This window comes from Marmota monax, unplaced genomic scaffold (genome assembly GCF_021218885.2).
Source record: "Marmota monax isolate L192 unplaced genomic scaffold, Marmota_monax_Labrador192_F-V1.1 WCK01_AAM20220418_F8-fsc00028, whole genome shotgun sequence".
Lineage (NCBI taxonomy): Eukaryota > Metazoa > Chordata > Mammalia > Rodentia > Sciuridae > Marmota > Marmota monax.
Window position 1 is genome coordinate 1,394,995 of NW_026694779.1, and position 26,644 is coordinate 1,421,638.

At 41.9% G+C, this 26,644-nt stretch overlaps 1 protein-coding gene, 1 long non-coding RNA gene and 1 other non-coding gene across 6 annotated transcripts in view; 2 read left to right on the forward strand and 1 right to left on the reverse strand.

The window, feature by feature from the left end:
* Pparg (peroxisome proliferator activated receptor gamma) overlaps window positions 1–26,644 on the reverse strand; it is a 138,378-nt gene that overhangs the window by 20,036 nt on the left and 91,698 nt on the right. For 3 of the 4 annotated variants that reach the window (XM_046425446.2, XM_046425445.2, XM_046425444.2), the window contains 3 exons: window positions 25,331–25,500; window positions 15,633–15,771; window positions 5,377–5,576 (listed from right to left, as the gene is read on the reverse strand). In XM_046425446.2, coding sequence (XP_046281402.1) covers window positions 5,377–5,576; window positions 15,633–15,771; window positions 25,331–25,500 — 509 coding nt within the window. Of the gene's footprint in view, window positions 1–5,376; window positions 5,577–15,632; window positions 15,772–25,330; window positions 25,501–26,644 lie in introns of those variants that run through there. The other variant, XM_046425448.1, reaches the window with a different exon arrangement.
* Window positions 2,809–7,509, forward strand: LOC124079750 (uncharacterized). The gene is made up of 3 exons (XR_006847437.2): window positions 2,809–3,139; window positions 5,196–5,277; window positions 5,405–7,509. It is a non-coding gene; the product is annotated as an uncharacterized LOC124079750 (long non-coding RNA).
* LOC124079894 (U6 spliceosomal RNA) lies at window positions 18,087–18,193 on the forward strand. Its single transcript, XR_006847507.1, has one exon. It is a non-coding gene; the product is annotated as a U6 spliceosomal RNA (small nuclear RNA).

Consider the following 26,644-nt stretch of genomic DNA (forward strand, 5'->3'; position numbering starts at 1 on the left):
AAACTGGCTTGGGGTTTGGTACATGCTAGTAATCCCAGTGACTCAGGAGGCTGGGATAGGAGGATTGAAAGGTTGAGGCCAGTCTCAGCAACTCAGTGAGGCTCTGTCTCAAAATTAAAAAAAATAAAAGCACCCCTAGGTTAAATCCCCAGTACCAAAACCTAAACCAACCAACAAAAGTCGACTTGGAAAAATGTAGAGCTCAACTTGGGGGAGTCTCCTGATATTTGGATCTCTCAAGGGCCTTGCTTCTTCCCTTTCTGGTTTCTGACTGGTTCCCATCACGTTAGACAAACACTGCTCTCCTCGTCGAACTGTGATAGGCCAATGTATCCTGAAGTGCACTGGGGTTTGGTTTCCTTAACCTCTTTTGTTGTTCCCAACCCTGTGTCCTCTGCTTTTTGAGAATTAGGGGATTCAAAGCGCACAAGGGGTTTTCAAGGATCATCTGCATCCTTGTTGTCTAAATGAAAACAGAAGGAAACCAAGAGACTTTCCACAAACGGTTCTTCATGGCAAACCCCTGACCTAGGACCAAGGCTCTCTCCTGGAACCCACAGGGGCCTTTGAAACCACAGCTCTTTCAGCTGAGACTTGGGGGCAGCGCCTTCTGAAGGGCTGTTTTCCTCGAGGTGCTAGTTGAGGGCTGTGTGTGATAAAAGAGAAGTTTGAAAGGCTGTCAGCTGTAATTCGGCCTCCCCACGTGGTTTCGAGATGGAAGACAAACAAATGAAAACTTAATAAGAAGAATTGTTCACACTCAAATCAACTAGCATAAAACCACAGCTCTTAAAAAAGAAAAAAAAAATCATCGAATGCCAGCCAGGCAGCTACTCAGGGTAAACAAGGGCCCTGGCCAACTGAGACCAACCATTGGGGGAAAAAAAATATCCAAATGCTTTCCTTCTTAAATATACGAACGATGATGATGATGATGATGATGATGATGATTAGTGCTGGGAATTGAATCTAGGGACTCACACATGTTAGGCAAGCACTCTGCTTACTACTGGATTATGCTCTAGAATATTTACTTTTTTCCTTCTCTCAGAAAAAAAAAACAACAAAAAATCTACTATTGGTTCAGATCTGTTATAGCTTTAGCTATTCCTGACAGCCCTGGCAATTAATTAATTAATTTTATAATATTGATATATGGATTAATGATCCCCAGAGCTCAACTTCTCCATCAGCAAACTACATAACAGTGCTCTCCTGCCTTTTATTTCCACTGGAGTTCCTGATTCTCTTCTCTTTTGGGACCCTGTCCCCCCAGCCCCCAAGTCTTCTTTTCTCAGGGGGGCAAATTCCAGCTCACTGGAGCTTTTCCAAAGATGGAGGAAAAGAGATCCCACTTTGTTTAGCTCTAAGCGTCGGATTTTAAAAGACAGCTATCTTTCCGATGGGTTGAGTCACCAGATTTGATGGCCTCTGTAAATTTTAGAAGGCACAGAAATGTTTTCACCAGAGTTTACAATTCCATCTCGGTTTTACGATTCGGTAGGCTCACATTTCACACGCCGCTCAGGGTGACCACTTTACCGATGGCACCAGTTTGCTCCTGTCATTATAAGAACAGCGACTCCTCATGTGCCCATCATAAACAAAGGGATGCTTTGGAACCCAAAGTCCAATATAGTGCAAATAAAAAAGTTTTATTTGTTTGTAGATAGAGTGCAGCCAGGGCTTCACCATCTCTCAGATACGGAGGGAAACGTTGGCTGGCACACCGAGGGCTTTTCTATTTATTGTTTTATGACAAACTATGGCCCTGAGAATAGTTTCTGAAAACCACTCTCTATTTATTTTCGTCAACAAACATGGGATCATGTGACAGTGATACACCCAGGGTGACGGCTGCACCGGAGCAATAGTCAAACACTGGGCACTTCCAAAGTCCATTCAGCTACTCAACTGCCTTCCGGAAAGGGAGCTCCCCAGCGCTAGCACCATCCGGGTTTCCAGAGGAGAGCAGGGATCTCTTCGAGAAGGTGCTGCAGAATCAGTCCCATCCTATTTGAGGGTGGCCAAAGTCCTGTTGCTCCCCAAGAAGTTTCTTCTCCAGGTTTCCACAGCCCAGAGACTGGGATTCCTAACCATTTTTCTTTTAGGCAAGATAACCCCAAGTTGGGGTACCTCATACCAAACCTACGGTGTTCCAGCTGATGGGCAAGCAGGAACATTGAGTTCATCTGTTTGGAAAGGCCTCCAGGAATAAGATATGGAAGAAGGAAGTTTAGCTGGGGAGAGGAGAAGCTCTGGGTTAGCTTGGAGGCAAATGTGAGGAGGGCAGCTGGCGGTCCCTCTCTGGCCGTGGTTTAATGAAGCAGTAAGATAAATTTAAAGAATGGCCTCTTCTAAAGGCTGTTTCCTTTTCCAAAGGTTCTGGGTAATTGGTCATCCGCTAAGCTGAGCAGCCTCCTCCGAGCTTGGCCTCACTAACACGGATGACATCAATCTCCAACAGGGTTGCAGAATGACACTCAACTGCTTTACCACTCAACCTTGGCCATTTTCCCACATCCCCCACCCTCTCCAGGGTCCCCACTACTGCAAAACTTTTCCTATCAGTGCAGATCTCAGCTTTCATGAGTTCATGCCAAGAGATAACATAACACCCCCCTGAGAGAGATGCTATCACATGAATAACGTGACCACCCTGACAAAGACCCAATCTCTATTCTCATTGGAAATCACATTTTGGTTTTTTTTTTTCTTTTCTCCCATTTTTTTCCTCTCTCAACTGTTTCCACTGATGCTTAATTTGATTTTGCAAGATAAGGAGAAAACAGAGTGCCAAACAATCCTATTTCAGTTCTGTGTAATCAGTGAGCGGATTATTTTAATTTGGCCCAGTCTCTCTTTCTTTTTCCAGACCCTAACTAGAGGCAATTCTGTCTCTATCTAGATCGCCTAATAATGTCCAGTTTGGTGAGCAAATATTGGGCTAGTGAGAAGTCCTCTGCGGAAAGTCCAGCTTTTCAAAGGGCACTGGTGACAGTTTTCAATTCAATTAAACAAATACGGTCTGAGTAACTATTATGGGCAAAGCACACCCAGACCTAGCGAAGCCCAGACCCAGTTACTAAAGGGGAGAAACAACGGACTAGCCCTCTCAACTTGAGAAGCTTGTAAGCAGGTATTTTGTAGCCCTTTCCTTTAAAATAGCTCCATAGTTATTTATTCCATAAAGAAGCTCTAGTTATCTTATTTTTAACTCAAAGAACCAAGGAGTCGACTGGGACGAATGATTTACAATGATTTGGATTCTATGTCCTTTGGAGCCAAGATAAGACTATGTGGGCCACCAGGGACATAAGTTTAAACTCTTGACTCTTAGGGATTTCTTTCTTTTTAAAAAATCTGCCCCCTGTCTTCCAGGTGCTTTTAACTTGACAGGATTTCCAACAGGGATTGCAGGTCTGGTTGGGAGGAGGAGGTGAGGGCTGGTCAATTGGAAGGCCTAAGCCATCCAGTGGAGCCAGTGTTGGCTGTAGGGCTCACTCCTTTTCAGCAATCCTGTCCCTAGACGTGCTGATGGCAGGCTGCTGCAGTGTGCCCTAAAGTGTGACCGCCCTGCAGCTGTCCTGGTCTTCCCTTTATTTGACTACCTGGACATGAACAAGAGTTCACCGTCTGCAGTGGGAGCAGCTTCGTGAATCTTCATTCACGGGTGATTCGCTGTGGTCTGAGTTTTTCATTTAATGAACACGGAGGCTCGGCTTTACGAGCACCTGTGTCCCGTCGCCTGGCATCAGCAGGAGGTGACAGTCCTGGTCAGTGGGATTCGAGAGCAAAGCTGCTCCGGTAAAGCTTCCTGACGGGGAACAGGCGGAGATGGCAGAAGGCGGTGGGCCACACCAAACCCAAAATGGCTATTTTACCAAGTGATAGAAAGAGAGCATCTGAAGAAGGTGCTCCCACACTGCAGCGTTCCTCTCTGGACTTTGGTTGGCTTGTCTTTAATAAGAGACTATTAAGAAAGAACAGCAGCCAGACGATGGCTGTGTGGCCCAAATGTTAAGAAGTGGGGGTTTAGTTTGAAATTATAATGAGCTGTAATTGTTAAGGTACAATGACCTCTTTCTCTCTTTATATCTTTATTTTATTTATTTTTTTCCTATAGGCCACGTGCCTCTATCCCACAGTTTTTATTTTTGTTTTTATGGTCCTGGGGATTGAAATATGAGGGTGATTTACCACTAAGCCACATCCCCAGTTTTAGTTTTGGGGACGGGTTCTCGCTAAGTTGCTGCGGCTGGCCTTAGATTTTCAAACCTCCTTCCTCTGCATCCTGAGTTGCTGGGATTACACTGAGCCACCATGCGGGGCTATCCTGCAGTCTTCTATTTAGCTGATTCTACTAAATAGTTTAGCTAAAGGGAAAAAAAAATAATATCTTGAGGAGGTCATCCAAATACATTAAAAGGTAATAAGATTTCCCCTAAAATGTATCTGAGCAGGCAAAAAGTCCCACACATCTATTAGCTGGGTAGCTCTCCTGAAGGTATTCACTTGAAAATCAATGACTGCATGTAGGGCTTCTGGAACCAGAATCCAGCTATAGTTTCGTTAGGTTTTAATATAATTCCATGTTGCTTTTTAAGCTTCCTATCAGGGAAGAGCTCCACTTGGAGAATTTGGCTTAGTAAACCATTCTAACCCGTTCTGAGTTTCCTAAACGGTGCTTCTCCATGAACCTGAAGATGTTTAAAGCACCCATTTAATGCCAGGCGCAGTGAAGCACGCCTGTCATCCCAGCGGCTCGGGAGGCTGAGGTAGGAGGATCAGGAGTTCCAAGCCAGCCTCAGTGACTTAGCAAGGCCCTAAGCAACTCGGCGAGACCCTGTCTCAAAATAAAAAAATAAAAAAAGGGGCTGGGGATGGGGCTCAGTGATTAAGTGCCCCTGGGATCAATCCCTGGTAGCAAAAAAAGTAAAAAAAGAGAATCCACTTGAGGGCTGAGGGTGTAGCTGAGGCTATAGCTCAAGGGTAAAGCACTTGTTTGATGCTAAGAAAGGACATGGATCCCCATAGGGTGGTAGCATGAAGGGGCTTCGAGTTCATTCATCAGAGTTAAGGGGACCTCGTACCTTCTTGTTCTCAAAGGTTCCATTCCAATTTAGAGGAATGTATAGTATACATATATATGTATATTTTTCCCTCCAAATAATGTCTACTTATCCCATCTGAAGACACCTCCTGTGGTTCAGACTCTCCTGTGATGTGTTAACAGCCAACAGTTGAATGGCACTCTGCATACGCAGGAGTAACACGGTAAAAATCACTTACCCAAAGGAAATGATCCCCTGCCTCCACCCCTGCTCCTGCCCCGGCCCCGGCCACCCCCAGTGAAGGCAGCAGAAAAGAACTAACTGATTTGTCTGTTGTCTTTCCTGTTAAGATCGCCCTCGCCTTGGCTTTGGTCAGCGGGAAGGACTTTATGTATGAGTCATACAAATGCTTTGCCAGGGCCCGGAGATCAGCAGACTCGGGGTTCAGCTGGTCGATATCACTGGAGATCTCGGCCAACAGCTTCTCCTTCTCGGCCTGTGGCATCCGCCCAAACCTGATGGCTGTAGAGGAAGAGGAATGACAGGATGAATCACTGAATTACTACTGCTCCTGGGGCCTCTGTTCCCTCCCTGGCCCGAGTTCCCACCGGGTCAGAGCCTCTCCCCTCACTACTCATCTCAGAAAGTGGTTTCCCTCTACCACTTTCCTCATGTTTGTATTTCGTGACCGTAGCCCCGATGATCAGTAAAAACTTAAACTGTTCACATCTTTAATTAAAAAAGAAAAAAATATATATATGTAATACATGATCCTGCCAGGAAAGTCAAAAAGTTTGTTTAGCCCAGGGAAGAAAATTTAAACATGAAATGATTGGGAGCCAACTCCTATCCATCCCTCAAGACCCCGTTTAAATGTCATTTTCTTTGGGAGGCTTTTAAGGGCAGCGAATGATTCTTTCCCGTGGACTCCACTGGCCCTTGGTATATACTCCAATGAGAGCAATTTTCACATTGTGCCAGAATCATTAAATTTACACGCCTATTTATCCCACTATAGAACAATGTCCTGAAGGCCAGAGATAGTGTCTTATTTATTTTTGTGTCCCCAGGATGATCTGCACGTTTCATGAACTAAAGTAAGGAACTGCGCAGGATTCAAAGTAGCACAAACAGAGGCTTTGTTCTCAGGGATTCTGGAGGATCTGGTTTGCTCCTGTTAACCCAGAGATACAGACGGTGCTTTATTTCACTTACCAGGACAGACCGGGCTTTGGCACTTAGTAGGGAGACGTTGAACTTATTCCCTGATCATGAACCCTGTAATGCTTTGTCAGAAAGACAATATCCTAAAATTTGGCGTCTCGGGGGGTGAGGAGGTGTGAAACCAGAAGGAAAAGAAAGAAGGGCCAGGAAGAACAGTTAAGAGAGGTCAGCAAGCCCTAAGGAGGGGGAAAAAATAATCCGCTGGGGCTGGGAGTGTGGCTCAGTGGTAAGCGCTTGCGGAGCATGTGTGAGGCCCTGGGTTCCATCCCCAGTTTCTGGTGGTGGGGGGGAATTGTGGCATGAATCTTGGGAAAAATCACACTTATTATATAATGAAATAGAGGTGGCTAAATCACCACTGTCTGATTTCAAAGACCCCTAAATACCGTCTCTTCCCAGATGCCTAATGATTGAGCGTGCCAGGCACTGTTCTAAGCTTTTTGTAAATTTTTACAGATAAGAAACTATAAATATACATAGATGTTTACATGCCTAGGAAAGCATTTCCTTTTTTCCTAGTGGACAATTTAAAAAGCTTTCAATAGCCAAAGATAGCCACTTACTGCGCTTATTATGCTGATAGTCCTGCTTTCTCATACCTAACAAAAATATCCAAAAATCACTTAAACTTTAAAAAGTCTTTTTTTTTTCTTTAAACTCCTGGGATTCCAGGGGAATTCTACCCTTGGGGCTGTATCCCCAGTCCTTTTTATTTTTGTTTTGAGACAGGGTCTCTCGTGCAGTTGCTCAGGCTGGCCTTGAACTTGTGATTCTCCTGCCTCACCCTCTTGAGTCGACAGCCCTATACCTCTGTGCCCGCCTGAAAATTATTTTTAATCATGAGATATTAAAGCAAGCTATTTCTCCTAGAATCTAAATACAATGTGAATTTTCACAAATAAAGTTCCCAAAAGGCCTAAGTCTTTCTTTTTTTTTTTTTTTTCTCCTTTTTCTGAGACAGGGTATTGCTAACTTGTCCAGGCTGGCCTCCAACTTGGGATCCTCCTAGAAAAGGCTGAATCTTCTGAAACAATTATTTGTATTGTTAAATGTCTATGCTACACATTAGGTCTAGCTGTAAGTGCGACTAGTTAATGTAGGCGATTTTAGTATTTTTATACATTGGAGGCTCAGAAAAGGGATGAAAAAAATATATCTTATTTGGTGGGACTGAATTTGCATACAACATACAGAAATCTGAAGTTACAGAGGTAATAAAAACTTTCATTTATGTGTGTGTGTTTATTTTTGTAGTACTAGGGATAGAATCACTGAGCTGTATCTATAGCTCTTTACTTTTTGTTTTAAGCTTTGAGACAGGGCCTCGGTAGGTTGCCCAGGCTGGCTTTGAAGTTGTGACCCTGCTACCTCAGTGTCCTGAGCAGCTGCGATTACAAGAGTGCACCACCACTGGCTTGTGTTCTTCTTCTTCTTTTTTTTTTTTTAAGGGGAAAAAGCTGACTTTGTTTTGTTGCTTTGGGGTCCTGTTTGGTCATACCTGTGTGCCCCACGTGAAGTACTACAGAAGGCACAGAAGTGGTCAGTGCTTCCTAAACAGACCTTTTATGACTGTGGCTGAAGTGGTGGCTGCTGTAGATTACAGATCAGAATAGCAGCCAGGGCACACTGCTCTCCCCACAGATAAAGGGAAAAAAGGCAAAACAAAACTTATCTCTGTCCCTCTGGTTAGGGGATGGTGATTTTTAGTTGAGCAATGTTTTTTTTTTTTTTTTCTCCTGCTGGAGATGGAACCCAGGGCTGGGCACAGGCTGGGCAGGCCTCTACCCCTGAGCCACAACCCCAGCCCAGGTCCCACTGTTTCAAGTAGGGAATCTGTGAACCAAGAGGAGGGACATTATGGGAGTTGAATGGTCATTTCCTAGAAGTTCTTCCTAAACCAGAGTTTGGAAATAGAGATGAACATTCTAGACTAGGAACCAGCACTATAAAGGCTGAGCGTGCCCACATACAAGTGAATGTTTCCAAATCTTCTATCATTGATGATTAAACTTCAGAGAGAGGGGAAAACACTCTGTATATTGCTGTGAGTCACTGTGTGAGAACTTTTGGTTTCTGGAAGGCAATGGAACTCATGCTGCACTCTACACAGTCAGCAAGTTCACTTTCTAGTCTCTGCTCTGTGACGAACCAGCTGGGTGACTTTCAGATAATTACTTAACTTCTCTGGTCCTCAACTGCTTGATCTACAGAATGGAGGACCAGAAAAAGAGGATCTCTCAAGGTTCCTCCCTTTAGCTCTGTATTTAGCTCTAAACTCTGCACATGTCTGTGACACGAAGTACTTAGAAACATACTCTGCTTTCTCTCTCTCTCTCTTTTTTTTCCCCTTGTGGAAAAAAAAGAGAGAGAGTGCCCCAGGGGCACTCTACCATTGAGCTATATCCCAGCCCGCACCCCCGTCCCTCGCTTTTTAAAAATATTTTTTTTAGTTGTCAATCACCTTTATTTATATGCGGTGCTGAGAATCAAACCCAGGGCCTCACACATGCTAGGCAAGTGCTCTGCCACTGAGCTATGACCCCAGCCCAACCCAGCCCTTGTTATTTTTTATTTTCAGACAGAGTCTCACTAAGTTGTTGAGGCTGGCCTTGCACTTACCATCCTCCTGCCTCAGCCTCCCCAGTCACTGAGATTACAAGTGTATGCCACCAAACCTGACTTCAGCTCTCTCTCTTTTTTTTTTTAAATATATATTTTTAAAATTGTCAACAGACCTTTATTTTGTTTATTAATTTATTTGTATGTGGTGCTGAGAATCAAACCCAGTGCCTCACACATAACAGGCAAGTGCTCTGCCACTGAGCCACAACCTCAGCCCCACTTGTTCTATTTTTTAAAGCAATATTGGTCTACTTTTTGAGGCCCTAAGTGGGGAAAAAGTATTTTCTGTTCTACAGATCTAGCACCTATCACAGAGAGCAACTTTCTGAAACCTGGCATTCAGTTTCATATTTGGGATAATAAATCAGCTAGAGAGGGCTGCGGGCAGAACTCAGTGGTAGCTGGTGTGCCTAGCACGTGTGAAGCCCTGGATTTGATCCCAGGCACTGCAAATAAATAAAAAATAAAAATAAATTTAAAAAAAATGAAAAAAATCACAGAAAATTCCTTTATCATGGTTAAAAAGAAATTCTGAATATTAGACTCAGTAGGCTCTTGATATGAAGACTAGGTTTGATAGAGGCTCATTAATTTCTGAGTGAAACTGTATTAGCTTATACTTTAAAAAATACACTTTTTGGGGCTGAGTTTGTGGCTCAGTGGCAGCGTGCTTGCCTAGCACGTGCGAGGCCCTGGGTTCGATCCTCAGCATCACATAAAAATAAAATAAAGGTATTGTGTCCAACTACAACTCAAAAATAAAATAAAAAAAATTTTTAAAAATGCACTTTTGCGGGCTGGGGTGGTGGCTCAGTGGTAGAGTGCTCGCCTAGCATGCATGAGGCACTGGGTTTGATCCTTGGCACCACATAAAAACAAACTAATGTATCCACCTAAAACTAAAAATACTTAAATAAATATTAAAAAAAAATGCACTTTTGCTAGCATAGGACAGATTCATCCTCGAGTACTTCTCCTGATATTACCGAACAGCAAACTCCAAGTGCACAAAATAGATATCCTGCTGTCTGGATCTGGGTACAGCACTAAGAGACAAGTAATAGACACATTCTCAAAATACCTATCTAACTGTAGGAGCGTGAAAGACAGAAGCTACTTAATTACAAAGGTTAATTAATACAGGTTCTCAAGATAATAAATCAATAGAAAACAGCCCAATGAAACCAGTTGTGTCTTATTAAAAATATATTTCTCTTTCAACATCTAAGGGATGGAATTTGCAATCATGTTAGGGCTTGATAGTGAGTAAAGCCACCTCTCCTGGTCACTGTTCCCACTTTTTATGGGAACTTTTAGTTTTTTATTTTTTTAATATTTATTTTTTACTTGTACTAGGACACAATACCTTTATTTCATTTATTTATTTTTATGTGGTGCTGAGGATCAAACCCAGGGCCCTGCATGTGCTAGGTGAGCGCTCTACTGCTGAGCCACAACCCAACCCCGGGAACTTTTATTTTTTTGTGTACAGATAAGACATAAAACTGTTGGTATTCGCATGGCTATTGCTAATAAGTTATACTTTTCTACCTTTCTCTGCTTTTTTTTTTTTTGCAGTCTCAAGAGCCTTTCACATACTAGACAAGCACTCTATCACTGAGCCACATCCTCCTTAGCTTCCGACATCTCTTGAAGGAAACAACAAATAACCAAACAACAACAACAACAACAACAAAAAGAAGAAACAAGAAAGAAAATTTGTGCACTTTGAGGTTTTGTGGGACTCGGCAGTCTAATAACTACGACTTTCTAGTTCCTCTAGAGGAAAAGAAGGAACAATCCGACCGCCAATACTATTTTTACGTAGGGGTGACATTTATCTAATTATTGGCAGAGGGCATTTAAACATTTACCTAGGTGTCTTTGCAGAAATGTGCAAAACACCACCTTCCTTCACCTTCTGATTTGTTTCCAATACTCTGAAGGCTAAAGTTCATTCAGGGAGTATCTGTTTTGATTCAAGACACTGTGCCACACATTCTGCGCTGGGAGACACAGGGACAGAACGATGCCTCCAGAGGGGCCAGAAGAAACACTGTGGATGAATCTCTCTTGCTGTCTGACTGACTGCGTCCCTTCTGCCAGAGCAGACAGGTCTCAGCTTCCTACCCGGCCACCTCGCCCTGGCAGCATTTCTGACTGACCTGCCCTTTCTGCGATCGAGCTTTTGCTGAGCTGAACTAACTGAAACTGGAAGCCCTGAATGCTCTTCTCGTGGCCAGACCCAGGGGCCTCTTGTGCATTTTCAATCTGCTCGCATTAGGAGGACTCCCCCACCTTCCACACACTGGACCATCTCCACCCTTTTCCTTAAAAAAATTTCTCCTCCTGGTTTTCTTTCCTGGTGGCCCCCTTTCTGCTGTTTCCCAGATTTCTCTGCCGGTCCTTCCTTGGTGCACACTCTGCTGTTCCTATTACAGCTTCCCCCCAACCAGCAACAGGTACTAGTGACTCCTGCTTTCTCTTTCTCAAGATTTAGGTCTTTATTTTGCATGCCTTCCGGTCTTCCTTTATACTCAGAGGCTCCATGTTCCTTAAACACAAATAACTTCCAAACCATCTCTTCTTCCTGTGTCCCCCCCGCCCCCCTCCAACTTGGTCCATCCATTCTCTGGTCATCCAGAGGAGATGCCCAAGTCAGTCTCTGACACCCTCTCTCCTCTCAGACACTTTTACTCCTTGGTCACAGCTCACTTCCTCCCGTCTCACCTCCCCAGAGTTCCCAGCATAGCGTTGGTCTTCTGATGGAAAGATCCCTGGTTCTTTCCCCTCCCTCTCTGGTTGCGGTGAGAGGTGTGGTGTTGAATCACACAGACCTAAGTAAGCACTCCCTTGCTTTTCAAGGCAGACTGCGGTGTCCCAGGAAGGGATAAATCACGCAGAAGAGGAAGCACAAGGAATCCATAAAGTCTTATGGAAGACAAGACTTTTGAACTGTCAGGGAACGTAAGGGCATGATCTATAGAGGCCCCGGATGTTTACAAACACAGAACAAAGCAGTTTGCTTGAAGTTCTGCTCAGAAGAAGCAGAGTTGGGGCGGGGGGCTCCTTATCGGTTTATCATCTATGCCATGCAGGTTTGAGTGACAGAGCTGCCTTTTCTGAAGTTAACATTTGGGTAATTTTCCTTCCTACCATAAAGATCAAGGATGCTTGGCTCTGTTGCTTTGGGCCTCAGGAAGCACATCATGGTGGGAGTGCATGGCAAAAGAGGCCCCCTTCACTTCATGGTGGGCAGGAAGCAAAGAGAGACAGAAGGGGGTGGGGCCCCAGTGTTCTCTTCAAGAGCACGCCCCCAATGACCTAACCTCCTTGCAATAGGCCCCTCCTCCTAAACATTCTGCCCTTCCCAGTAGTGCCACAGGCTGGCAACCAAGGCTTTAACACATAGGTCTCTGAGGGGGGCACTTATCAAAACCATAGCAAAGGTTAGAGAAAACAAATATTAGGGTAAATTGAAACACATTTTTCATTTAGCTTTTTTTTCTTTCTCAATATATACTAGAGCTATTTTCAAAGCATCAAGACAACTACCTTAAAAATGCTGAGTGCTACAAAAACTGGTGAAACCATTTTTCTATATTTGATGAAGTCACTGAGAAATTATCTTTTAAAGTAGTCAGCTTTTTGTAAAAAAGAAAAACCTCTCACATTATTTATATCACTGGACATCTAATCAGCAAAGCTAAGGTTTTGCTCCCTTTTTTTGAATGCTGCAGATTAAACCTAGGGCTTCACATAGGGTAGGCAGTTGCTCTCAGTGGAATCCCCAATGCTCAGTCATTTTTTTAAACTTACGAAAAGCACAATTTTTTAAAAAATCAACTTTCAGTGTTCTAGGGCACATGTAACTGAACTGACTCCTAAGGAACCCAAGCCAGTCTTTTCTCAGATTATTTTTTAAATGCGCTGACCCTGGACTTACTATTGTTCCGGTCACACACAAAAGGCAGTTCTGGGGGCTGGGGTTGTGGCTCAGTGGCAGAGTGCCTTCCTCTTGCATGAAAGGCTCTGGGTTCAATCCTCAGCACCGCATAAAAATAAATAAATAAAATAAAGGCATTGTGTCCATCTACAACTAAAAAATATTTTTTAAAAAAGGAACAACAGAAATTTCAAAATTGAAAGAATTCAGTGCCCACCAACTTCAGTAATGTTCCAATTATATCCCTCAGGACCCTTAGAATTCTTTGACAATTACTTCAGAATCTGCCTTCAAATATATTAAATGGATTAAACAGAGACCAAAGAGCAGAAATAATAGTGATATAGAATGGGGTGAACTTACTTTGGGGGATGTTCTTCTTTTTCTTGCAGACACTGAAAACTGATTTTTGGCATAATACTAGATGCCTCTTTTGGTAACGAAAAAGACATTTTATATGATCGGAAAAATCATGACTATTGCCTTATTTAGACAAAGTAATGAGCTTTTTTTTTTTTGCTTTTGTTTTGCAGTACTAGGTATTGAACCCAGGGCCTCTTGCATGCTTCAACTATAGTCCCCAAGTCATGAATTTTAAACAGTGACTATAACTACCTAGAAGACTTTGTGTTTAGAAATGTTTACTTCATCAGAATAACAGGCAACACTTATCAAGTGTTATGTCTCCTTTCTTGGGCTCAGAGAATCTCGATGCTTTCTTTCCTGTGCAAAGGACACACTGCCATAAAAACCTACAAGGAGGGTTTTCTTAGTCAAGTTTGCAATCCTTTAAGTGTTTAGCTGTTTAGGTCTCTCATATACTGATATTCAATTCTTAAATTTTTCTTGCCTTTTCAAAAACTGAACACTTCGTCAAGATTGCCCCTCTCTCAAAGCAGAATAACCTAATTGTTGCATGAAGTTAAAAGTGAGGGCTGGGGATGTGGCTCAAGCGGTAGCGTGCTCCCCTGACATGAGCGGGGCGCTGGGTTCAATCCTCAGCACCACATAAAAATAAAATAAAGATGTTGTGTCCCCCGAAAATTAAAAAATAAATGTTTTTAAAAAATTCTCTCTCTCTCTCTCTATTGTAGCTCTCCAATTTTTCTGGGAGGAGGTAATTATACCACCCATACTACCAGGCTTTTTTCTTTTTTCAGGGCTGGGAACAGAGCCCTGCACACCAAGCACGCACTCTACCACTGAGCTAAACCACCAGCCAGTAGGTTGGGCTATGTATGAATAATATTTGCCTATAAACAATAAGCAACCAGGGATATATTTTATGTGAATGTTTGCTCTGCCTGTAAACAGCAGGAAACATTTTACATCAACATGTGCAGTTCCTGAAAGTATTAGGAATTATATTTCACAAGAATGTGTGAAGTGACAATTGTTTTAATCGGCAAAAAAAAAAACCCAAACAGCATTATGAGTAGAATGGGCAGGTTTCCTGAGCTATCTTGATGATAACGACCTCAGAGTCCAGGGTTTCTTCATAAAGATAAAATAAGTTTATTGGAACTTGATTGCATCACGTAAAATAGAGAGCTCTCTTGACTTGAAAACTTGCCCTTATGTTTTATGAGGCTTGAAATAAAAAGGAGACGGATGGAATTCAACCAGCAAATTATTTTGCAATCAGTGACTGCAGTTGTACTAAGCAGATGTGGTCAACTGTTGAGGAAAGTTGGATCAAATTCCTGTCCTGTCCAATGCTGTTGATAGCTCTATTCATAAGAGATTCTTGCCTTTGGAGGAACTGATCTATGCTAACAACTCTAATTCTGCAAACTATTTTTAAAGGGTAGAGTATCAACCAATTAGCGGTTCCCAGATATCTTGATGATTTCCATCGTGAAAACCAAACATCTGCACAACGGAACAAAAAAAAAATTAATCAGATAGATGAGGATTGACTTCAAAGATGATCTTTTTACCAGATCAGTTTTGAGAGAGAGGAAAGCAAAGGCAAGACACAAATCAGAGTTGAGGATGTATACAGTGGTAGAGTGTGTGTTTACCAGGGGTAAGGCCTTGGGTTTGATTCCCTGAAGAAAGGGAGGAATGAACGAATAAAGGATAGATGGAAGGAAGGGGAAACAAGATACTAAATGAAACGAAACTTTGGATTCAATTTGGTCACTTTGAGATTTTTTTTTTTATTTCTTGAAGCTATAATGATCTCTCTCTCTCTCTCTACTATTTATTGGTAAGTTGCCGAGGCTGACCTTGAACTTGCAATCCTCCTGTTTCCTGAAGCCAAGGACAGAGCTACACTCCTCTTTGCATAGTAAAGAAGGAAGGAAGGAAGGAAGAAAGGAAGGAAGGAAGGAAGGAAGGGGAGGAGGAGGAGGAACATAAATCTAAATTCTGATATGCCACTTAAAATTCCATTTACAGAATTCTTCAAGATTTTCTTACATTTAACTTAGAAACTGCACATTAAGTATAATTCTGTTTTAAAGCAGCATAAAGTGAATCACGATAATTACTGCCTTTATTTTTAAAACAGTATAGTCTTCCCCCTCCCCCCTCCCCACTCCCCCCAGGTTTTCAAGTCTTTTCTCCCATCATCACCGCGAGGCTCAGCCACAGAGAGAAGGATTCTATACTAAGAGTTTAAAATCACTGACCTAAGTGAGAAATGTCTTCTTGGCACGTGATATTCTGAAACCTGATGTTTTGTGGGGAAACTGTACGCATTGCCAGCAAGGGCCCTGGTGCCTGCTGACCTGGCAGCTACCAAGTGTATGACAAGATTTTGGTGACAAGTGTTCACTTACCGTTATGAGACATCCCCACAGCCAGGCATTTCTGAAATCGACAGTACTGACATTTATTTCTACTTTTTTTGTGGATCCGACAGTTGAGATCACACCTATCATAAATAAGCTTCAATCGGATGGTCCTCCGGAAGAAACCCTGCAAAGGGATTTGGGAGAAAAAAAAAAGAAAAGAAGTGAATTTTTTAAAAGTCTTTAGGACACTTGGAAGCAAAGTCCCATAGCTAGAGGGACATGGGTGTGGGTATCAGAAGAGGCAGGTTCTTAAAGCAGTTTTACCAACTGGAGGCCTTAGGCAAGTCCCTCAGCCTCTCTGGAACTTGTTTCTTTGCTATTAAAAAATAAAAATAAAATTAAAAAAAGGAGCCAGAGGATGGATCTCTAGTGTGCTTTTTTAGCTCTCAGATGGACGGAGCACATCCAACTGATGTCACTTTGTGTACCCTGGCTCCGTGTTTGCTTTTCAGCCAGCTCTAAGAAGTGCTCTGGATTTAATGTAATGCAAATAAAACACCATGTAATCAGTCCAGCCTCTCTGCAAACCATTCCAACAGCAGGCCCCGGCCTTTATAATTTGTGCTAAACAGTTTGGCAAAGTTAGAATCATTTCATTCTAAAACGTGATCGGGGCCAATACAAATCCACATGTGGATAATTTTTTTTTTTTTAATTCTCTATGTTGCATAATTTCCTGCTGAATGTTTCATTTATTTGTACGGTTGAAAGAGAGCCTCACTGTCGGAGCCTACAGACAGAGATAGTAGGAAATAATAGACAAGTGATATAGAAATCCTCAGAGAATCTGCTATCTCAAAATGGCAAGCACATCCATTTGGGGCAAAGGGGATTTTTTCTGCTCTCTTTGCCACATCTTTTGAGGGGTGAATGGGAAAGGTTTGCAATCAGAAATGTCTTCTCACTTCATTTTTGGGAGTTAATCAGATTCCTATTCATTTCTCTAGTGTTCATCTTCCTGAAAGAATTCAAACTGATCAGGTCCCCTTTGGTACGAAAACCACTGGTTTGGTATTGGCGCAGCGGCCACTGGTGTGCACCCTGACTTTCTCCAGAATTTCATCTTTAAATCTTGGTGTGCATGTTCTACTCCTTACTTGACGTCTTTACTTGGAAACCCAATGGCCATCTCCACTCCAGCCTGTCCAAAACTAGAGTCCTGATCATCCCCTGTGAATGATACCACTCCATCTTCTCCAGCCAAAGAGCTTCAAAGTCACTCTTGACTTCTTTCTCTCAGATGGGAAGCCCTTTTTTTTTTTTCTAAATACAGGTTGAGTAACCCTTGGGATCGATGCTAAAAAATTTTGGAGCGCTGTGGATTTTGGATTAGGGACACTCAGCCCGTACACACTTGCCCATCAGCCTCAATGTAAGTTTGGGTCATATCTCACCTTCTCAACGAGCCTCAACCACCCTAACGAATACTATGGCCTGCCCCTGCCCCCTTCTTTTCGAGAACTCTCGGTCTCCTTTACTGTGCTATAGTTTATCTGGTTTCCGACAGCAATTATGACTTTTCAAATATCACAGAAATTTCCTATGATGTTCAAGGTTTCCGTCCGGCCCCTCCCTGCTTCTCAATTAAAAATCATGAGCTACATGGGGGTGGGGATGGTCTTTTTTACCCCTGGACACATGCAACACCTATAGCAGCACTCTGTTAAAGTGACACCCATGCCACTTCTCTTCCCTTCTGGCCTCACCTGAGCACCGGAGGATGAGAAAAGCACATCCCTCTCTGACAGCTGGTGACCCTAAAATGTGACAGACTTTACAAGGGCCACTGGCATGTTCTTCTAATTTTTTTTTCTTTTCTGATGAAACGTGATATTAATTACCAATGAAAAAAATCAGCAATCATAAAGCACAGGAGATGTCACACATGAACCTATTTTCTGACACTAGACTTAAAATCATGACCAGCAACTTGCATTTATGTCTGTATTGTTCCAATCCTTGCTCCCTGTCCTCCCTGGACAAAGCAATCACTATTCTCTATTTTGTGTGGATTGTTTCCTTGCCCATTAGGACAAGCCAACTTTATCCACTAGCCTGTGAAACGACACAACATTTTGTTTCATTAAGCTTGTTCTGAGGCCTTGAGTGATTTCATACAATATGTAATGGAGGGGGGATCTCTCTCTTTGTTTTTATAAATTGAGCATTTCATTTCCAAAATTTATTCACTTTCCAGCGAAAAGCCATGCAATTTATTAATTTTCTTTTATATTTTTATTGGTGCATTACAGTAGTATAATTTACTCATTTTCACAATTATATACTATTTCATTTTATGACTATACCACGATTTATTAACCTACTCCTATGGTGATGGCTATTAGCATCACTGCCAATTTTTAGCTCTCAAGGGGCAGTGCTTCTATAAATAACCTCGTAAACATTTTATGATGTACATGTTTTAAGAATTACGTTGGCATGCTCGCTTGGGCAGCACATATACCAAAATTGGAATGGCACAGAGAAGATTAGCATGGCCCCTTTGCAAGGATGACAATCAAATTCATGAAGCATTCCACAGTTTTTCTATACTCAAAGGATTTAAAATCAGCATACCACAGCGAAGCAGCCACATCAATGTTTATAGCAGCTCAATCCACAATAGCTAAACTGTGGAACCAACCTAGGTGCCCTTCAACAGATGAATGGATAAAGAAACTGTGGTATATATATATACACAATGGAATATTATTCAGCATTAAAAGAGAATACAATCATGGAATTTGCAGGTAAATGGAAGGAGTTGGGGAATATCATGGTAAGTGAAGTAAGCCAATCCCTAAAAACCAAAGGCCGAATGTTCTCTCTGATAAATGGATGCTGATCCACAATGCGGGGAGGGGGCATGGGAAGAATGGAGGAACATTGGATTGGGCAAAGGGGAGGGGGGAGGGGAGAGGGCACGGGGGTAGGAAAGATGGTGGAATGAGAAGAATATAATGACCCTGGTTAAATGTGTGATTGCACAAATGGTGTGCCACTACATTGTCTACAACCAGAGAAAAGTTGTGCTCTATTGGTGTACATTGAAAAAAAATGCATTCTGCTGTCATGTATGACTAATTAGAAAAAAATCTGAAAAATGTTAATTAAAAAAAAGAATTACCTTGGCATGGAGTTTCTATAGTGTATGACATACGAAGGTTAAATTTTATAAGAGAATGCCAACTTATTTTTTGAAGTGTTTATACATAGAGTTTATGAAAATTCTAGTCTCTTTCCAACACTTGGTGTTGACTTTAGTTTTGTTGAAACAGGGTTTTCCTGTGTTGGTGAGGTTGGCCCCAAACTCCTGGTCTCAAGTGATTCTCCTGTCTCAGCCTCCCGAGTTGCTAGGATTACAGGCATGAGCCATCAAGCTGGGCCCACCCTCTTTCTTTAAACAATAAAAAAATTTAATATATATTTTTTAGTTGTAGATGGACACAATGCTTTTATTTTGTTTTATTTATTTACTCATGTGGTGCCGAGGATCGAACCCAGGGCCTCACACGTGCAAAGCGAGTGCTCTACCTCTGAGCCATGACCCCAGCCCCTCTTTAAACAATTTTTACATAGTTGTTGTGGATTCTGTTTCAGGCACCAGTAATTTCTGCTTTCCTTGGGTAGGAGACAGATGGTAATAAATTTGTACCATTTTTTTTTTCATTTTGATGAATTTCATTCAAGGTGACTGCCATCTCCCGTTGCTTGCAGATACTTTATTTTGAAATCATGCCTTGACTTTGTGGAAGTCCTATAGGGTCCACATTGAGAATTCTTTCCTTCAAAGAGATTTTGCAAATGCTTCTGCTAAATGCCACTGACTTATGACCTGCAGATGCCCCTGAGGATCCTGGCTCAATCCAAAAACCCCAGGCTCAGCTCCCCCTCACTGATGGCTCAGAACACAGAGACAGGCACCTGTCTTTGTGGAAGAACTGAACCTTGCCATCTCTGTGGGAGTCTGTTAGGAAGGAACTGCCCTTGCAAGTGTCCCTGTAGCTCCTGGCTCAAGACCCAGGGCTTTGTTCATTTCTTTTGTGTCACGTTGACACTGTTGTCTTAGAGGCCTCTTGTGAGATCAGAAATATCTCAAAGATTATGGCCCATGTCGTATCTGCTGGAAGCAGAAACCACTTTAATTCTCAAAAGGTTCGAGGACCTCTGGGATTACAAAGCTGTGGTTTTCTTTTCCCATGGATTAGTAGAAGGCTAATGTACAGAACTGTTTTCACTGTAAAATGTTGGTCAAAACTTTGATTTTTGCCACTGTGAACATATGTAGATTATGATGTTCTGTGACTTCTGATTTTCATTTTTAAAAATTAATATCAATGGTTGAAATGCTGCTTGGCCTACTGACAGATGGGTGGGTCACGGAGTACTCAGTTATTTGGCATGGCTAGACAGGAAGGTTTACTGATAAGAGAACCATGTTATTTAAGTTTAACCCTCATGGTGCCCATTTTTAGTCTGCCTCCTATGATGCCTTTCAAAGGTCAATCATATTCTCTTTTGTGATGATTCGGGATCTTTCAATGCTACAGAATGGCGATTCTGAGTATCACTTATGTACTGGATATATCTGTGAATTCCTGAACTGAGTGTCTCTAGACACACACCCTGAACTTGCTTTTACTGTTTCTTTTTTCCACTACCTTCAAGATAACTGATTGTTTTCTTATCTTTTGACTCTTCCAAGAAATGAGAAGAAGATGTAAGGATATTACTGAGTGTTTTTTTCTGTTTTTTTTTTTTTTTAAGAGAGAGAACAGAGCCAACTTCTCCAAAGTTCCTTCATGATAAAGAAACTCCCTAACAATACTCTATTATTTCATGGTACCTAAGACAATGCACAGTTTCAACTTTCATTCTTATTTTTCTTATTCTTTCAACAACTTCCTTTTCCAGGCATGCATTCTGTGAGTTGGGGGGGATGAAGATCTCTGGGTCACCATTTCAGAAAATGGTTCTGTGTATATATATTTATTCTAAAGTCTCCATATTTGTCTGTGAGAAGGCAATTCCTGGTTTTGTTTCCTTTTTTTCTGGCTTTTAAGCTTTTCCCAATTCCTCCTTAATCAATTTTTTTTAAAACAAAATTTCAGGTGCGATGAGGCTTCAGAATGGCCTTGTTAATTTTCACAATGAGATTCAAAGCCCTGTGTGTCCCATGGAATGGCACAAGAGGAAGCTGAATCAATGACCTGCTACAGGCAGACAGGAATATATTTAAAACCCTTCCTGGACACTCTCAGAGAAGAGGAAAGGGTTAAGAAGAGGTGGGGGAGGGAAGGGTAAGAGAGGTAATGGGGGAGGGGGATATGATTGAAGTATGTTATAGGCATACAGAAATAAACACAATGAAACACATTATTCTGTATAATTAATATGCATGCATGTGCACGCGCGCGCGCACACACACACACACACAAACCTTCTTGAGGTAGGGTCTTATGTAGAAATACGAAAGGAGATTACTTTGTAAGGTACAGTAGATTTTCTTTACTTATATCTTTAGGTAAATCTATGGCTCTAAATGATCATTCCCTGAAGATTCAAAAATATGATTGCTACGGTTTGGATATGGTTTGAATGCAACCCCCAAGGGATCATATATTGAAAAGTAACTCCCCTGTGAGGTATTACGGGTGTAGCGATTTAATATAACAATGGTGTTTGGAGATGGGGTCTTGGGAAGTGATTAGGATTAGATAAGGTGGTCAGAAATGAACCCCCCATGATTGAATTCTGTTGGTTTTATAAGAAGAGGGAGAAGGACCAGAAGACACTTGCCCACACATACATGCACAGCTGCCCACAAATGCGCTCCCTGTCTTTTGCCATGATGGGCCCTGGGCTGCACTGAGATTCTGCAACAAGAAGGACATCACCAGATGTGGGCCTTCAACCTTGGATCAGAACCATGAGCCAAATACACCTCTTTTCTCTGTAAGTACACTGCTTCAGGTATTTCATTCATTAATTAAAATGGACTAATATAATAATAACCTACTAAAAAAACATTATCTAATTTGTAAGCAATAAATGATAGCTTTGCAAACTCTAAGGCATATCTATCTTTTAGTAGCAAAGGTTTAATTTTGCATAGGTCCGAAATATGAACACACCTAAGAATCTGCCACTATTTCATTTTATTCTAAACTAAGTCTACTCATTCCTAACTGTTCCATTTTTGACAAGGACCACTAAAACAAACCTGCCTCATTGTAAAGTTATTTAGGATCTACCAACAACTACCATATGCAATATTACTACTCCTTAATCTATAAGTTACTCTGCAACTTTATTGATCAACTTGATTTTAATTATGGGTATAACCAGTATTCTACAAAACGGCAAATATGAAACTGCCAAAGCACTTTTTTTTTTTTTTTGAGGTGGGGAGTACTGGGCACCAGGGGTTGAACCCAGCAGTGTTTAACCACTGAGCCATATCCCCAGCCTTTTTTTATTAAATTTTATTTTGAGACAGGACCTTGTTAAATTGCTTAGGGCCTCACTAAGTTGCTGAGGCTGGCTTTGAACTTTCAATCCTCCTGCCTCAGCCTCCTGAGCTACTGGGATTACAGGTATACACCACTGCCCCAGCTTCCAAAGCACCTTTTAAAATTCATACAGATGAGTCAAGCCATTTGCTAATTTCATTTTCATTAAAAATTGGTGATAAGGAGACATCTTGGATTACTGATAGCCACTGGTCTAATGGGGCTGTATTTGGGAGGTGGCAACAGATCTGTGTAGGTCCTAAGGACAAAGAATGAGTCATTGTGCTTCTTCAGCCTCAATGCCCTGTAACAAGTGGTTTTCAAACTTTTTGATCTCCTTGAATCTTTAAAGAATGACTGAAGACCCTGAAGAACTTTTATTTATGTGGATTACATCTACTGATACTTTTCAGACTGAAAATTAAAACTGACAAAATAATTCTTTCAGACAGGGGGTCTTGCTATGTTGCTCAGGGTAGCCTCAAACTCTTGGGCTGAAGGGATCCTCCTGCCTCGGCCTCCCAAGGAGCTGGGATCACCACGGTTCCCTACCCAAAACACAGAAATCACTATATCTTAGAAAGACAAGCAGACATGCTGTTAGCTATCAGAGGCATTGTTATAACCCCAGATCACGTAGCTTTCAGAGCACTCCACTTATATTTCCGAGAGGATGAGAGGGAAAAAAAAGGTGAATAACAATTTAATATTATTAAGAAAATATCGTCAAACTTCTGAATGGCTTGAAAGAGTCTTAGGTGTCTCTCCTGGCCCTGTACATATTATACTTCCAGAACTATTGACTTGTACTGGGAGAGGTCAGATTATATTGTCGCATTAACAGTTTTCTTACTCTTGTCTTTACAAGGCACAGGTGTCTATCTTTCCTCTGCAGGTGAACAAGGCTTTCTTTTACATTTTACTCTAGGAATTCTGTCATCCACATTTTGGATGATAAGCAAATTATCCCAGGTTGGTATAAAATGCTCAATTTTCCTCTATTGGTCATTTTTTTTGGGGGGGATGATTTTTATCTCTGGTAGATGGGTACTTACATGTTTTCTTCAGGCATTCTGCTTTTGGGTTCTGGGGATTGAACCCAGGTGCGCTTTATCACTGAGCTGTATCCCTTACCCTTTTTTATTTTTTATTTTACCCTTTTTTATTTTGAGATGGATTTCACTAAATTAGCTGAGGCTGGTCTTGAACTTGCAAACCTTTTGCCTCAGCCTCCTGAGTTGCTGGGATTATAGGCATGAGCCACTGTGACTGACTATTCTACAGACTTTATGAAGTGTTTATCCTCTTTCTCTGCCTTCTCTCTCTATATATTTATTTTTGTTTGTTTGTTCGGTGGAGCTGGGGATGGAACTCAGGACTTGCCATGCTAGACGATCCCTCCACCACTGAAGCCACATCCCCAGCCACACGCATTTACTAATGTGCATTAATCAACATGACCCAAACTGAACGGTTTCTTTAGATAAATATGGTTCAGAATTGAGCAACAACTTACTCAAAACACCGTAAATCTTAACTCAATAAAATGACATGCTCTTGTTATCATTTAGATCTTAAGACACTGACTGTTTTCACTGAGAACTGTAGATATTCGAATTTGGTTCTAATCATAGAACGAAGGGGTTTAAGTATCTTAGATGAGCGGCTCTCTTGCCAGGAGTATATTGAGGAGTCATTTTGAAATTCAGAACTTCAGAGATGAGTCAGAGCTTGGACGGCCGACACAGCCAAGCCGTTCAACACATGAGGCGGCCCAGGCTGGTGTGATATGACTGGCTGGTGACTTTGAGCAAGTGGCACAGGGGATGAATGGTTTGTCACTCTGTAAAACATGAGGTTGCCTTTATAGTAATAAACTAATAGAACTAAAAGGACTGTAGTGACCATCTGCTCCAATTCCACCACTTTATAGATGAGGAAATTCTGGCAGAACGTGGCTAAATAATGATTTACGTAGAAGCGCCTGAACCAAGACTGGTGCACAGTCACAAGAGTGAAAATTCATTTCCTTTTTGGTCCCATCCTCCCCAGATGTCCTGGCTCCTGCCTACCTGCCGTTCCATATCTTTACTTTCATACTCTTGATTCACTGATTACAGTATTATTTTAAAAGACTGAGTATCAAAATACAAGTGCATCAGCACATTTCCCTAATAAACTGGGGCATCACGTTATAAAATGTCTGAACTCAATAGTCTCCCCTTCCTGAAGTGGTTGTACCTCTCTGCCTGTCCGCACAATACACGGCTCAAACTGATACTTGAATAAGGAATCAGAGAGCACCGGCTTAGGAGTTGATGTAGAGTCAGAGCCACATCCCACACCTCAATCTGCCAGTTACCAACTTTGGAAGGGCTGGATAATCCATAATTTATTTTCTTTATTTTATTTTATTATTATTACTTTTTGCAATATTGGTAATGGACCCTAGGGCCTTGCACATGTAGGTGAGTGCTCTACCCCCAAGTGGCATCCCCAAGCCCTCAATCTATAATTGCTTTATTTGTGACGTGACCATAAATAAACTCCTCCTTAGGGGGCTGTTCTAAGGAATGAAATGATAAACACACACAAGTAGTTTGTCAACCCTTACGTTATATAAAAGATTACTTGGTACAGTGAAAACCACACTAGAGAATTCAGGAAATCTGGGTCCTGGTGCCGGCTCATCGTTGATCATCTTACCATGACATCTTGGACAGACTGCTTTGTTAAGAAATAATAATAGTGGGTTGAGGTTGTGGCTCAGTGGTAGAGCGCTCGCCTAGCACATGCGAGGCCCTGGGTTTGATCCTCAGCACCACATAAAAATAAATAAAATAAAGGTATTGTGTCCAACTACAACTAAAAAATAAATATTAAAATAATAATAATAGTAAAAAGTCTGCAAGACACCAGGGCTGACATGAATCACTGCCAAAGGACCCACTTGCAGAAAGGTGAGCAGGGTGAAGCAATCCTGCTTTTATCAGTTTTCTTCTTAGATTTTTGAATATTCTATTACTTGAAGAATGGGTTTGGCTCCCACCTTGCAAAAAAAAAAAAATCTATGACCATTTGATCTTAATTCCTTGGAGTGAGTTTGCAAAGGGAAATGAAATAGGCACACCATCAGCCAACTTTTCGGAGGAGAGATTTTTGGGTTGTTACCTTGCACCCTTCGCAGGCATGAACGCCGTAGTGGAACCCAGAAGCCTTATCTCCACACACGCGGCACTCGATGGCCATGAGCGAGTTGGAGGGCTCCTCATGGGGCCGATTGTAGATCTGAGTCTTTTCAGAATAATAAGGCGGGGACGCAGGTTCCACTTTGATCGCACCTGTGCAGAGAGAGAGAGAGGTGAGAAGATCGTTATCACCTGGAAAAGGACCCTGCAGGGGTGCTGGGGCCGGGTGGCCACTGGACACCTTCAGGCCGCCAGGGCGAAGGGGCTCAGCATCATGCAAAGACCCAGGTGAAGGCAGAGAACTATACAAGGCTTTGGCATCACAGGCCAGTCCCACACCTGGCACATGGGGAGCCCTGGGTTCGCATGAAAATAAATAAATGAAAAAATAATGGTGTTGTGTCCAACTATGCCTAAGACATAAATATTAAAAAAAATAAATAAAACAGAGATCTGGATTAAGTGTGAAGTCCTCCAACTCCTCAACACCCCGAAAGACTAAACAGGTAAGAAAACAGGAACTTGAGACAACGTGGCTCGTCTGGCTAGGGATGTGCTGCCCTGTGTATGTGTCAGTGATATATTTTATTTAAATCTTGCATACCAAAGGTCTCTTTTAGTATTCTGCTGTCATATATAACAAATTAGAATTTAAAAAAAAAAGAAGTCTTTTTAAGCCACTCTAGTAAAAGGAACCCTGTCACCACCATGGGCCTCTTTGAAAGGTACAGGAAAGTTAAGAACCCGGGTTTATCAACAGCTGTGAGTCGAGACAAAGAGTTTGAAAAAAAAAAAAGATCTTTGAATGAATGCAGGAGAAACCTCTGGAAAGCAAGTCCTACCTTTTACTGGTTAGGTTCGGGCCTATTCAATTTCCATATTAGGCTAAAACCCCAAACCACACAGATAAATAGAACCAGCTATACTATTTATCTAAGAAATAAAACTAGAAATACAGGAAGTTCTGACTTATTGTCAAATAATGGTTGCCAATTACACAGCGGTGGCTCTGGAAAACCAGCACATCAGCCCACGAGCAGATACCATCAAGGAAACAGCATCACAGAAATTATACTTTATCTTGAAAAGTGCAGTCCTCGGTTTTTGTTTTTTTCTTGAGCCCGATGTTTTGATGTTAACTGAGTTCGTGGCAAGAAGAGCTATAGGCTTTTGCAATGTTCACTTGTGAATTTTTTAAGTTGACAACCTTAAAATGCTCATTTGAGCCTGAAAAGGCGGGTTTCAATGTAGATTTCACACATCACAGATGAGGGGTGGGAAAAAGAAACCGACGGTC